Genomic DNA, 13872 nt, shown 5'->3' with positions numbered 1-13872 from the left:
AACTAATATCGTTTTTTTATAGAATTAAATCACATAAAATGTCTTCTAGTATTTAAAGAATTAAAGTTATAGACGTCGACGCCATACGCTTTGGGTTAAATATTAATTTATCATTTATATTATCCGATAAAAAAATTATATACGGATCGTGAACCATCGTCTACATCCACCCATCTGAATAAAGACAATGCTATACTCGACATTCGACCCGACACTAAAATATTCCCCATTTGAATACACAATATTCAAACAAACTTCAATCCTTATTCAAATCCTCTAATGCCTTCACAACCACTTCACTTTCACTCATATCATATATTTATATTTATATTCACTTCACCTAAAATCGTTCCTTCAATATTCCCGCCCATCTATTTCTTTATGCAGATTGCAGATACAGTCATACACCAGCATCCGACTTTAATAATATTCCCCTTTCCTCTTTGCCCACACACCATTTTTCTTTATTTTGTTTTTCTCTCAAGATCTATAATGGCGAACCCATCTCCAGTTTCCAGATAGACGCTGTTTGTAAATCAAGAGAAAGTAACCGACTTGGCTGTTATTGAATGAATTTGGAGGGACTATGGAGCTTTTTGAGTTCATTAATGGCTGAAAATGGGATTTGGATATCAGGTTCATGTGTTATCTTTTCTGTAAACTAGAAGTTCATCTCATGTTATCATAGATAAAGACTGGTGCTTTTGATGTGTTTGTTATGATTGATTGTACTCATTTGGATTCAATATTCATTGCTTTACATACAGCCTCAAATCTCAATAATGACTGAGAACACGACAGGTAGGTGACCCCCACTATCATTTTCACACATTTTTTGAGGGGTTCTTGAAAAAAAAAAAAAGATGAAACCTTAAAAACTTAAACGTTGAAGCCGTGAGTACCAAACAAACAAGCAAGGGTTAGGAGAGAAAATAAAGGAGATATTTGGCGAAAATTAAGTCACGATTTCATAAAGGGGTCCATGTTCTAGTCACGTGCTCATGCTTCCCTCTCCCATAAACCATAACTCCCACCCCACCCCACCCAAGAATCTCATTCTTTATATTGGAAATAAGGGTTACTTTTTTCAAATCTTGATTTGATTAAGCCTAATAAAGATTACCAGTTTCAGGTAATTACTTGATCATATCAAGTGTTGGATTTCATTTTAGCATGATTTGGTTTACTTAAATGTGGAATTTTTGAAAGAACATCCTGCCTAATTCTTGACAAGTCCCCATTGAAATCTTGATTGTGTGTTTAGATAGGTTGGTGGGAGTTTGGTATCTATCATGAATTATGAGCATGCCTAAGTGAGTGATAGAGAGGGTAAAGTGGTCCTTAAAAGTTTTGAATCTTGTGGGCTCGATTTTTCTGTGACTGATTAGATGATATCATAATGCAATTGTCGTTGAGTCATGTGATTGTCATCTCTTTCCTAATTTATTCTATTCTCTAAACTTTTTAAACTCATGTTACTTTCCTGCCTCTACATGGTAATCTCATTTATAAATCACACTTGATTATTTAGGGGTTAAATTTCATTTGTTTAAATTCACTGTTCTGGTAAAGTTTTGTTGCTAAAAGTAGGTGCACATTGGGATTGAGTGAGGTATGGGTTCCATTCCATTTCTCACAAGAAAAAAGAATATCTTCTTGGGTTATGAAAAAGTTCTCAAGTCTTTATCTTTTTCAATTCCCTTGATACTTATCATCTATTCTGCATAAACATGGTGTCTTTTGCTTCATATCCTTCGCCTTTTCACTTTCAATGAGTATGGGGCACCATTAGAGTTCTTTTAGCAAGTGGGTCACTCTTTCTTCATTTCCAAAATACAACTGTGAAGTAGAAGTCTAAGTTTCTTGTTTTTCTTTCAGCTGGGATCTTGCAATTCTGAAGCATGGATCTTGAATATGGAAATTGTTGGGCCAATTCCAAGGTATCAATCAAGAGCATTGAAGAAATCTTTTTTTTTTTTTTTTTCCGGTTTTCAATTTCTTTCTATATATGTAATATAAAATGTTTTTGTTTAAATTTGTTTAGAAGGATTCATGGAGGACAACTTTGCTGTTAGCTTATCAAAGTCTTGGTGTCGTCTATGGTGACCTCAGCATTTCTCCACTTTACGTTTACAAAAGTACATTTGCAGAAGACATTCATCACTCTGAAACAAACGAAGAGATTTTTGGGGTTCTTTCTTTTGTCTTCTGGACATTAACCCTTGTCCCTCTTTTCAAATACGTGTTCATAGTCCTCCGAGCTGATGATAATGGCGAAGGTAGTAAACTTCATATATAATTTCTAATTATTTGATTTGATTTCAACCCAATTAAAATCAAATTAAAAGTTAAAATTTCTAATCGATTGATCTTATAGGTGGTACTTTTGCTCTTTATTCGTCGATTTGCCGTAATGCTAAAGTGAGTCTGTTACCAAACCGACAAGTGGCTGATGAATCGTTATCTACATATAAACTTGAGCAAACTCCCGAGAGAAAAAACAACACAAAAGTGAAAATGTTGCTTGAAAAATACAAGTTTTTGCATACTGCTTTGCTAATTTTGGTTCTTCTTGGCACCTGTATGGTGATCGGAGATGGACTCCTTACACCGGCAATATCTGGTAAATATAAATCTTGTTTAATTTACATTTCCACCCTTCGTTTTTAAGTTTATTAACAACTATCGTACTGTGTATTTGTTTGTTTTGCAGTTTTTTCTGCAGTTTCTGGGCTTGAGTTATCTATGTCCAAAGATCACCATCAATGTGAGTTTAAAGCTTTCCGTCTTTTAGGGGGTGTTTCAGTTTGTATGTACGTTAATAATTAATTTTTTTTTGAGTGTTTGAGTACAAGTTATTATTATTCTGAATTTCTGATTGTCAGATTATTTAATGTTAAAATATGTAGAAGCCGAGTAAAAAAAAATTTACAAAAAAAAAGGATTATTGAGATAAATTCAATATTTTCAAAACAGACATCTCCACACCCAACTTTATTATAAATGCAGCTTTTTTTTCATCATTTTGCATGATTGTAGGTTGGGGGACCCTTCATTTTGTTAAAACCATGGTCTCATGGTCCCTTCTTTAAACTTATACATGTTCTTTCTTTCTAAAAGCGTTGTAAATTTTAATTGGATGGAAAAAAATGTTTTTTTTTTTATGCTCGAAATGTTTTCTTATAAGAATTAAAAATAAAATATTGTTTTGTTATATTTGCAGATGCAGTAATACCCATTACTTGCTTCATATTAGTGTGCCTGTTTGCACTACAACACTACGGGACACATCGAGTTGGGTTCTTTTTCGCGCCCATTGTGTTATTATGGCTTATTTGCATAAGTGCCCTTGGTGTATACAATATCATTCATTGGAATCCAAAAGTCTATCAAGCTCTTTCACCTTATTACATGTTAAAGTTCTTCAGGAAGACCAAAAAACAAGGCTGGATGTCTTTAGGAGGGATTTTACTATGCATAACAGGTAAAAAAAGTACAAGTCTTTTTTCACCATTTGGTGTCAAATCAGCTGTCTTTATTATTACATGTTTTACCTTTAAAATTGATTGAAACTTTTTTGATGACCCCAAAAGTCAAAATTGAATCAATGTAGGCTCGGAAGCTATGTTTGCTGATCTTGGTCACTTCTCTTATGCTGCAATTCAGGTAGATTTAGACTGTTACAAAGGTTATCTATATTTTGACACTACGTGTTTGATATTAACGGGTATTTTGTATTTTTCCCATTTTGCCCTTGCAGATCGCCTTCACTTTTCTGGTTTACCCGGCGCTCATACTTGGTTACATGGGTCAAGCAGCCTACTTATCAAAGCATCACGAGATGAACGACAACATCAGCTATTACGTTTCGGTCCCAGGTATTTTCAATTTTGTTTGTTGATTAAAGGGCAAAATCGTAAATTAGCAAGTGGTTTTACGTGATCCCATTTGATTTCAGAAAGCTTGAGGTGGCCGGTGCTTGCAATTGCGATTCTTGCTTCTGTTGTGGGAAGCCAAGCGATCATCAGCGGGACATTCTCGATCATCAACCAAAGTCAATCACTCGGTTGCTTTCCAAGAGTCAAAGTCGTGCATACATCCGATAAAATTCATGGTCAAATCTACATACCGGAGATCAATTGGATACTCATGATCCTATGCATCGCTGTCACCATCGGTTTTCGTGATATCAAACACATGGGAAATGCATCTGGTACACCCTGTTATGTCATGTCATAACATCAAACACAGTACAATCTGTTTTATCTAAATGTTCGTTTTTGATGTGATTGCAGGATTGGCGGTGATGGCGGTGATGCTTGTGACAACGTGCCTCACATCATTAGTAATCATTTTATGTTGGCACAAACCGCCAATTGTCGCGTTATTTTTCCTATTATTCTTCGGTTCAATCGAGTTACTCTACTTCTCGGCTTCCCTAGTCAAATTCCGCGAAGGTGCATGGCTACCGATCCTACTCGCCCTCTTCCTAGTCACCATAATGTTCGTTTGGCATTACGCGAGTGTTAAAAAATACGAATACGACCTTCACAATAAGGTCTCGTTAGAATGGCTCCTAGCCTTGGGTCCCACTTTAGGCATGTGTCGTGTACCCGGGATCGGGCTCGTGTTCACCGATTTAACCTCGGGGATCCCCGCAAACTTTTCGCGGTTTGTCACAAACCTTCCGGCGTTCCACCGTATTCTAGTGTTCGTCTGCGTGAAATCGGTACCCGTCCCGTTCGTCCCGCCGGCCGAAAGGTACCTATTAGGGCGTGTGGGTCCCGCGTCCCTTCGAGCTTATCGGTGCATCGTGCGGTACGGGTACCGCGATGTGCATCAAGATGTGGATTCGTTCGAGTCCGATCTCGTTAAACGGTTAGCCGATTTCATCCACTATGATTGGTGCCGACCACGGGCGAGCAGTGCTGGTGATCACGCGGGGGCTTCCGATCGGTCATCCGGTGAGCACCGACTCGCGGTGATTGGAAACTTTGATGTGGATGAAAACATGCAACAAGAAAGTGTGTCACTTGGGTTCCAAACGGTTGAGAGCATAGGGGACATTATTGAGATGAGTTCACCAAAAGAGAGACGGGTGCGGTTCACGGTTGATGATAATGATGAGTCGGAAAATTCAAGTTCACCGGATGTGCAAATGAGGCGTGAGCTTGAAGATTTGTTGGCGGCTCAACAAAGTGGGACCGCGTTTATTCTCGGGCACTCACATGTGAAAGCAAAACAAGGATCGTCTGTTTTTAAAAGATTAGCGATTAATTTTGGGTATAATTTCTTAAGAAGGAATTGTCGGGGACCGGATGTGGTGTTGAAAGTGCCTCCGGCGTCTTTGTTGGAAGTTGGCATGGTTTATGTTGTATAAACTTAGTTTGTGTAACTAGTTTATGTTGATATATATCAAAATATGGAAGAAATGGAGTTCCCAAATTGGGTAAATGTTTGCTTTTCACTTAATAGAATTCACTCAAATGTTGTTTCTTCAAATATTATTTATCCAAACACAAGTTTATAAAGATAACACTTCATAGAAAAACAAACAATATATGTACAGAAAGAACGACTTAATAGAAAAAGTCAGTAGTTTATTTACTGAACCCCATCACACGACAATTCCCAGAGTTGAAGAATAGAAATACAACATTTATTAGTGAAATAAACTAACCTCTTTTCTTTCTTACTATAATCTTGTTCAAGTTCCACGAAGATCATGAACACGATTCTGAATCAGTTTCCTCTCCCACTCCGCCACATTCCCAAACGCATCTTCCGGAAGATTCTCGAAAGGCTCTTTCCAAGGATCATTTTTAGCCAAATCATAAGTAGCACCTCTTATCGCCTTTTTATTCGGTCCACATGGTCTTATTGTAGTAAGCTTATCATATGCTGTATTCAACTACACGCAAACACAAATCCAATCAATATAAAAATGTAAAATTGCATTGACATCGGTCTGAGTCACTGTCCAATGCAGTACAACCTTATGTTATGTTGAGAAAAAGGTTAACTTACATCCATGTCAAGGAACCAGAACATGTAAGCAATGGAAACAGCAGGAGCCCGACCTAAACCAGCTGTGCAATGTACATACACCCTTCCTTTTCCTTCAGAAATGGCCCATTCTAGTGAAGAAACAGCTTTTGGTAACATGCTCCTTAAAGAATCCGGATCAAAATCTCTTGCCTGCACTTTAAGAAAACACAAGACTTAAATTCTTGTGATTTGATTTGATTTGAGTTATTGGTGATTAGATAAGTTGTTGTGCTTACGGGTCTTCTCATATGGCGTATTCCAAGTTGTTTACATCTTTTGACTATCGACTCCAAATCTATTCCCCAATAAGCAATATCGCTGTCCTGTTGTAAGTTAAGAATGTATGCCACATTTTGTTCGTTTTTAAGGTGGTCGATATCTTCAGCTTTTTGAGGTTGAGATCCAACGATAAGATTTTCCGTTATCAGATTATAATTCATGCCTGAAAAGGCACGCCAAATATTGTCATAGATACTATCAAGAATCAAAGATATAACCTTTTTTTAATCTTTCTTTTTTACACCATAAAAGTGAAGCTTTTTGTAGGTACTTTACAATTTACAATTTACATTTATGTATCCTCTTTTTCATCTTTCTGTAATTGACTTTGACTTTTGGTAGTCAAAGGAATAAAGGTAAAATCCATATCGTAGATTCGTAGGTTTATGTTAAAGACTTCCAAAAGCCAAACACATATAAAAAAACCCAAAATAATAACACAAAGAACACCTTATCAATTGATTTGAGACTCTAGACACATGCAATAAACAATCTCCGAAAGTAGAAGAATTTAAATTTGTCAATTGTTGATAGTCACTACAGTAATTGAAGTATTCGTCGCAGATATCAATCAAATTGAAACAAATTAGTTTAGCCAGATTAAAGAAGTACGTCCAAGATCACATGAGGGATTCAATAAAACCCACAAACCATTACATGAATTCGTCCAAACCCATGTAAATATTCATCGGTAACATAACTATTTCATTCGAATCCAAATAAAAAATAGAGACAAGAGAGATACTGACCAAGATCATGGTGATACTCATAAGGGTTTCTCATCATTCTCTTCATGGCAGTGTTGTAATCCTCCACTTTGTGTGTTGTTGAGCTTTGACGACTCTTGCTTGGTGGGGTTTCATCGATCTCATTTTGTGTTGCTTTACAGGAAATTGTGTCTGGTTTGAGGTTCGTAGGAGTGAGATTGAGATTGAATTGGAGTTTCCTATTGTTCGGATTTGAGAAGAGAAGTTTGATTTCGAGGGGTGAAGATGCAAACATGAAAGATGAAGAAGAAAAGGGAGAGGGAGCAAGAGATTTCATTTTCACACTATCTCCTCCACTGTCATGTGTTCCTCCTGTTTTTATGGTTTGTGGCAATTTCAATTCCTGTAAAACGCTTCTTTACGCAAACAACAACCTATATAAAATATAAATTTCATAAACATAACTAAAATGGGTAGAAGTTTTTGACCAAGTTGTTTTCTATATAAAACATCACATATTTTGTAACGGGAACAAATTACAATCACAAAAAATCTTATTTTTCTAATAAAAAAAAAAATCATATACTGCTGGAATATATAATTATTCAGAAAGTTTCATATTTCTTGTCTATCTCAAATTAAACATATTTATCCTAAAGATCATTTTCTTCTATTCAACTTTGTTAATACAATAACAAAGATGATTCGAGTATTTCAAATCAAACATCTTTATCCTAAAAGCATCTTTAATTGGTGAAGCCAAATTGGTTGTAGAGGTATATTAACTGCATTACCAAGTTATGGTTTTACTTCATGTTGGGATTTTAGTTCTTTACAAAAATCGGGATACCATGTCCAAGTTGAAGAAACCCTTCGGATCACTTCCTTTGTTGTATTAACAACGATTTCGATAGGATCCACGCTACATTAAAGGGGTCACAACTCACAATGACAATGTGATACCATGTCCAAGTTGGAGAGCTTTACACCTGAAGAACTCCATATAACGTAACAAATAGACCATATTTGGGATGAATATGTATGATTTGAAACACTGTTACCGAATTAACAAATTGAATAACATAAAAGAGTTTTTGTGACGAAAATTCTTGATTTAAACAAAACAAGTGTCACAAATCGATTTTTTTTTATAATATTGTGGCTTTCATGTCATATGGCCATGCTACGCCAACACCGTACTACAACTCAACATGACAATTAGGTAACCGAGATCCTAATGAAATGGTCAACATTAAACGAAAGTAAAAAAATATAATATTGGATTTAAAACAAAAAGTAATAAAGTTTCTAAATTGAAGAAAAGTATTAGTCAGTTACTTTTGTATTATTATCCCTTAAGTTAATTGCGCATGTTAAAATATATTTAAATTATAGCCCTATAATTTTGTATGTGAGGATAATGATATCGCATAATTTTAGGACCGGCCCAAAGGCCGGGCGAGCTGGGTCATGGCCCAGGACAGCAACAAATGATGGGGCATCAAATTTTATCTATTCTTTATACGTATGTCTTTTTTAGCCCAAAATAATAATCACAACATAAATCTAAGGGCGTAGGTCTGAGAAGGCACGAGAGTCGCTAACAAGAAACAAGTAGATGCCTTCGTCTTTTTGGGGAAAACAACCTCCACGCCTAATTCAAGGAGTCCGACAGAATTGAAGAAGATGAGGAGACGGGGAGGAATTGATTGGATCAACGCTAACTTGCGTCTTTACCTGCTGTGATTCCCTAATAAATCAATTAATCAAAGATTTAACTATTATATATTTCCCATATGTTGTCCTCTCTATTCTGTATCTAATATGTAATCTCTTTCAAGTTTCATCTCTAATCTCTTACTTGTTACTTCTTAGATACTTTCTCAATCTCGTTAATCGTTGTTTTTAGTTCTATCCTTCATTGAAGCTGTGGCATAGCGATGTATGGCTAGTAGCTCGAATAGGACCAAGTCCATCAAGTATTTGACTAATTGGCTGTTTGAGTATATGATTTGTGAATATTGTGAAGCAATAGTTTTCTTGTATAAAGTTTAAGTACAAATTTTGTTGTTTTATAATTTATAAACGATTTAATATGTCTTCATTAATTAAGAAATAGTCATATTGTTTGAGTAATTAAATGATTTGTCTAATTGCTCTCACAATGAACCAACACTAGTTAATAGAATTTGGGTGCTCAATTGTTTCGTTAGAGAGTACTTTCGTGTGAGTTTGTTTGAATAGGATTAGAGTATTTAGATGTTTATTAAAGTGTGCTAATTTTGGTTTTAATAAAACAACAATTTGTTAACATGCGTAGAGTTTTTACATTGTTTATTAGAGTATTTTAATGATAATTTGTTTGATTTTGAGTTGATTACTGTTTATGTTTATTACAGTATGCTTTGTGCCTTTATCCAATAATTTACATGTTTATTAGAAGGATTGAAAGTATAATTTACATATCACAGGAAACAAATCTACTTGTTGCAATCCGAAGCTTTGTCCATCCATTGTATACCGTAACAAAGAAGTTTTTTAAAAAATAAAAATTATAGAGGTTATATATGCAGACTAAATGGCGTAAGAAAGATTGAATCGTTAAGCATAATTGATATTTTTATAACAAATAATATACCAACACAAATACATCAATTTAGGTGATGTTAGCAAGTTTTTGTTTGTATGTATACAAATTTTATATATATATAAATGATTTTTATTTTGGTTTTATTACTCTACGTTGTATACAGGTTCGGTACAAATATAGGGGCATTAATAAGTGTTTTTGTCCGGGGTATGAAAAACGCATGGACCGGCCCTGCATAATTTATATAAAAACCATGTAAATGCCTTTAGGAAATGCCCACCCTAATTTCCTAGAACCGTAATTGAAACAATCGGTTTCAAAATGTTGGAACCAAAATCACAATTAGTTACACTGGTTTCTAAGATATTTTTAGCAACATTCTTTTTTTTTTTTTTTTTTTCCAATTATGAGACATGGACTAGACATTATGATGTGAGTTTTTTTTTTTTTTTTTTTTTTTTTTTCTTTTGAGAACTACACTTTTATGTATCTTTCTTCAAAAAAATCGAGAGGTTTAAACTTTTAATGCAAAAAATAAACAAAAAAATTGCAAATAACACTAACAAATTTCATCCGCTGCCTATAAATCTCAAAAGAAAATATACATTTTTACTATCTTTTTCATTTTTGCACGAAAATAAATTCTTGTAACCTATGTTAAGGGCACGTGATAGGCACGTGGTAGGCACGTGATTGTTAGAAAGAAATGAAACAACCCAAAACAACTTACATTTGTTTGATATATATTCAAAACATATGTTTTGATATGTATGTTTGATAATTTCTAAATAAATTTTGTACAGTAGCTTTTGATAATTCGTACATACGCGCTTGATGGTTATAAGAAAAGGTTTTATAGATCAGAACCAATATTATTAATATTTTAATATTTAAATTTTACGGAATATATGTGTGCCATGCACATGATTTAAAAATTAAAGCTATTTTTGTTCTCCAAAGTTTCATTAGAAAAAGAACAATACACCATCAAGATTATATCAATTTTGGATAGGTCCGAAAGATTGACACAATCAAACATATCTAATAGGCATGCATGTAGTAGGAAAGGTCACAAACCGGTCTCAAAACTAGAGGTGATAAAAATTGACACGACACGAACCCGACACGAAATAAACGGGTTTTGGTAAGATATTTCAACCCGTTTAAATAAACGGGTTGACATGACACGACACGAAAATTAAATAAGTAAGGTTAAGGTTGAGAATTTCAATTCGAATATGACACGAAAATGACCCGTTTATTTATATGCAAGTTTTTTGAATTATTTAAATAAACTAGAAAGATACAAAACCAAAGCATAAGTAAAAGAAAACCTTCAAATTGAATTGTTTTTTAATGTTGAAATAACTTAACCGTCTAGATAAAGATTTCATTTCAGTTTTTCAATTCTCTCCCAAACTACCCAGTCTCTTTCACCACTCTCACATCCTCATAAGTCATGACTTTGTCATCCGCCTCCCCAACTCCCACTCTTTTAATTTTGTCATCTGAACTTGCTATGATTTCATGTATTTTGTCTCCAAACAATTAGTTTTTCTTTTACGGCTACCAAACTCCTATTCTTTCAACATGCTCAATCTTTTAACATCACATGACACGACATATTTTAAGGTATATCCCTAACCCGAAACCCGACACGAACTCGACACGAAAATAAATGGGTTGACACGACACGACACGTTAATTAAATGGATCGGGTTATGGTCAAGCACTTTCAACCCGTTTAGTGCTTCGACACGACATGAACCCGACACGACACGACACGATTGCCACCTCTACTCAAAACTGAACCAGTCCAAAACCATCGGTACAAACAAGGTCTTTCATTTTGCTGAACAGCTAGTCACTGGCCAGTCCCGGATCGGCATCCCTGACAAATCTATTGCAGTCTGGGTCGACCCCATATTGGTCTTCTGCTTTTTGCCCACAAATTATAAATCACCCAACTCCAACCTAACTCGGTCATTTATCAAATCAACCAACTCCCTCTTACAACCTACCTAACACAACTCTTTATATATGAATCCGAACAAGAAAAAAATTGAAACGGAAAAATGAAAGAATAGATAGCTAGACGAGATTGGTCTAGAACCATGGCCGATCCCAAGGTAATTCATGCCCGAGGTGAAAAAACAAAATAAATGGTCCATGCATGTTTATACTAATACAACTACAAAAAATCCATTTATTATGGTAAATGTTGGAATCCTAAGTCGAGTAGGACTTGGAGACCAAGTAATAGCAACCTAGTTTTTAGGAAATCATAAACAAGTAGGTTTCTAGTTTCCTAATTGTAATCTAATTACAAGTCGGTAGTTAGGAGTATATATATACATTGTTTTAGGTCGAGCCACGATCATTGGAAAACATTGTAATATCCTGAGTTTTGAGAGAGCTTCTCATATAATTAAAGAGTTATTTTGATTAAAACAATCGTGTTTACATATTCCAATCTTTAATTGGTATCAGAGCTAAAAAACAAGAAGTTGTGAGATCGATTTTACTTGTTGACGAGTCAGGTCAACATGGCTAATGCAGGGGAAGACGGAGGACCTACTCCGGTGAGGACCAATGAGGTGGGAGCGACTTCTGTTGTTTGTCTGATGCTCACACCAACAAATTACACTGTCTGGGCCCTGCGTATGAAGGTGGTGCTTAGAATTCACAAGGCTTGGACAGTGATCGATCCAGGAACAGAAAAGAATGAAGAGAAATATTACCTTGCAATAGGATTGTTGTATCAGGCAATCCCGGAAGATCTAATCATGCAAATCGGAGATGTGGAATCTGCCAAGGGACTGTGGGAATCGATCAAGGCTCGCTATGTAGGAGCTGATAGGGTGAAAGAGGCCCGATTGCAAACCCTAAATGCAGAATTTGATCGATTGAAGATGCAAGAATCTGAAACGATTGATAGTTATGCTGGAAAGCTATCTGGAATCGCGTCTAAATCAGCAGCCCTAGGAGAAACCATTGATGAATCGAAGTTGGTAAAGAAGTTCCTCAAAACACTACCCCGATCGAAGTTCAACCAGATTGTTGCCTCCCTTGAACAGGTGTTGGACCTGAAATTAGTTGGCTTTGAAGATGTGGTGGGACAAGTCAAGGCGTACGAAGAGAGCATAAAAGAAGAAGAGGACGACGGAGGAGAAGATCACGCAAGTGTGATGCTCACGAAATCAGCGTCGTCTGGCAATGGTGGGTCTTTTGTATTTCATGGAGGAATGACAGGGAAGGCAAAGGGAAAAGGCTCGTCAAGTGGAACTATTCATGGAGCAACCGGGTCGAATGGTGGATCAGGCCCAAATGTGTTTAAATCAAAACAGGCACAAGATGGGCAACCCAATTCTAATTGCAAAAATTGTAATTGTTGTTGTCACAAGAATCGGAAAAATAGGGAAAAAGACTGATCTAAGGTAATTTGTTTTCGGTGTGACAAACTGGGTCATTTTGCTTCTGAATGTCCGGAACGACTCCAAAAATTACAAGAAGGTGATTTTTCGGAACGTGACGACAGTGACAAATCCGTTTTTTAAATACAGATCGGGGTTGAAGAATTCTCTAGAAGGACTTAAAGATTCAGGGGTGATTGTTGGAATCCTAAGTCGAGTAGGACTTGGAGACCAAGTAATAGCAACCTAGTTTTTAGAAAATCATAAACAAGTAGGTTTCTAGTTTCCTAATTGTAATCTAATTACAAGTCGGTAGTTAGAAGTATATATATATATATATATATATATATATATATATATATATATATATATATATACATTGTTTTAGGTCGAGCCATGATCATTAGAAAACATTGTAATATCGTGAGTTTTGAGAGAGTTTCTCATATAATCAAAGAGTTATTTTCATTAAAACAATCGTGTTTACATATTCCAATCTTTAGTAAAGCTATAGTTTCTCAATGTATGAAGCAAACATGTAATATATATACCATATTCATACAAACTTATCGAGAATAAGAATGTCCAAGATCACAAAAAACTTTCTTGTTCACCAATCACCAACATTATCTCACTTATTAATCAATGCTCACCAATAGGCAATAGCTATAGACAATAGACAACACACCTTTTATTCAAGGCTTTTAAAATATACCAAACCAGACTTAGGTTACGTTGGATTTGGGGGCGATTAAATTGAAGCATGTCGCACCAAGAGGGCCAAGAAGTGGCAGTGGAAACTGGGTGACCACTAGTGAGACCGGTGACTGAAGAA

The 13872-nt window shown here is 35.5% G+C and overlaps 3 protein-coding genes across 6 annotated transcripts; 2 read left to right on the top strand and 1 right to left on the bottom strand.

Moving 5' to 3' along the window:
- Positions 1–202: 202 nt before the first annotated feature.
- Positions 203–5454, top strand: LOC111883998 (potassium transporter 2). Of its 4 annotated transcripts, none has more exons than XM_023880323.3 (10): positions 203–636; positions 1879–1940; positions 2045–2279; positions 2378–2623; positions 2714–2767; positions 3224–3484; positions 3614–3666; positions 3761–3878; positions 3959–4213; positions 4296–5454. In XM_023880323.3, the coding sequence occupies exons 2-10, from the start codon at positions 1902–1904 to the stop codon at positions 5378–5380; spliced, it is 2346 nt and encodes a 781-aa protein (XP_023736091.1). In that variant the 5' UTR covers positions 203–636; positions 1879–1901; the 3' UTR covers positions 5381–5454. The 4 variants fall into 4 exon arrangements, with proteins under 4 accessions (XP_023736091.1, XP_023736094.1, XP_042755529.1 ...); XM_023880326.3 differs by lacking the exon at positions 203–636 and adding an exon at positions 1189–1496; XM_042899595.2 differs by lacking the exon at positions 203–636 and adding an exon at positions 1590–1612.
- Positions 5455–5579: 125 nt separating this feature from the next.
- Positions 5580–7456, bottom strand: LOC111883999 (phosphoglucan phosphatase LSF2, chloroplastic). The gene is made up of 4 exons (XM_023880327.3): positions 7077–7456; positions 6285–6490; positions 6028–6198; positions 5580–5911 (listed from the first exon to the last, which is right to left on the bottom strand). The coding sequence occupies exons 1-4, from the start codon at positions 7369–7371 to the stop codon at positions 5708–5710; spliced, it is 876 nt and encodes a 291-aa protein (XP_023736095.1). The 5' UTR covers positions 7372–7456; the 3' UTR covers positions 5580–5707.
- Positions 7457–12170: 4714 nt separating this feature from the next.
- Positions 12171–13055, top strand: LOC122196652 (uncharacterized). Its single transcript, XM_042899801.1, has one exon. The coding sequence runs from the start codon at positions 12171–12173 to the stop codon at positions 13053–13055; it is 885 nt and encodes a 294-aa protein (XP_042755735.1).
- The last annotated feature ends 817 nt before the right edge of the window (positions 13056–13872 follow it).

The sequence above is a fragment of the Lactuca sativa genome, chromosome 2 (genome assembly GCF_002870075.4).
Source record: "Lactuca sativa cultivar Salinas chromosome 2, Lsat_Salinas_v11, whole genome shotgun sequence".
NCBI lineage: Eukaryota > Viridiplantae > Streptophyta > Magnoliopsida > Asterales > Asteraceae > Lactuca > Lactuca sativa.
Note: the sequence above shows the minus strand (reverse complement) of the source record. Positions and strands in the feature narration are given on the sequence as shown.

What these genes read in the sequence shown, in the direction of transcription:
- LOC111883998 (XM_023880323.3), top strand. Translation starts at nt 1,902, where the DNA reads ATGGATCTTGAATATGGAAATTGTTGGGCCAATTCCAAG. An exon ending in ATTGTTGGGCCAATTCCAAG is followed by an intron (nt 1,941 to 2,044) that starts GTATCAATCAAG and finishes AAATTTGTTTAG; the next exon opens with AAGGATTCATGGAGGACAAC. An exon ending in CCTTACACCGGCAATATCTG is followed by an intron (nt 2,624 to 2,713) that starts GTAAATATAAAT and finishes TTTGTTTTGCAG; the next exon opens with TTTTTTCTGCAGTTTCTGGG.
- LOC111883999 (XM_023880327.3), bottom strand. Translation starts at nt 7,371, where the DNA reads ATGAAATCTCTTGCTCCCTCTCCCTTTTCTTCTTCATCTTTCATGTTT. An exon ending in TACGCCATATGAGAAGACCC is followed by an intron (nt 6,199 to 6,284) that starts GTAAGCACAACA and finishes CTTAAAGTGCAG; the next exon opens with GCAAGAGATTTTGATCCGGA. An exon ending in TCTGGTTCCTTGACATGGAT is followed by an intron (nt 5,912 to 6,027) that starts GTAAGTTAACCT and finishes GTTTGCGTGTAG; the next exon opens with TTGAATACAGCATATGATAA.
- LOC122196652 (XM_042899801.1), top strand. Translation starts at nt 12,171, where the DNA reads ATGGCTAATGCAGGGGAAGACGGAGGACCTACTCCGGTGAGGACCAAT.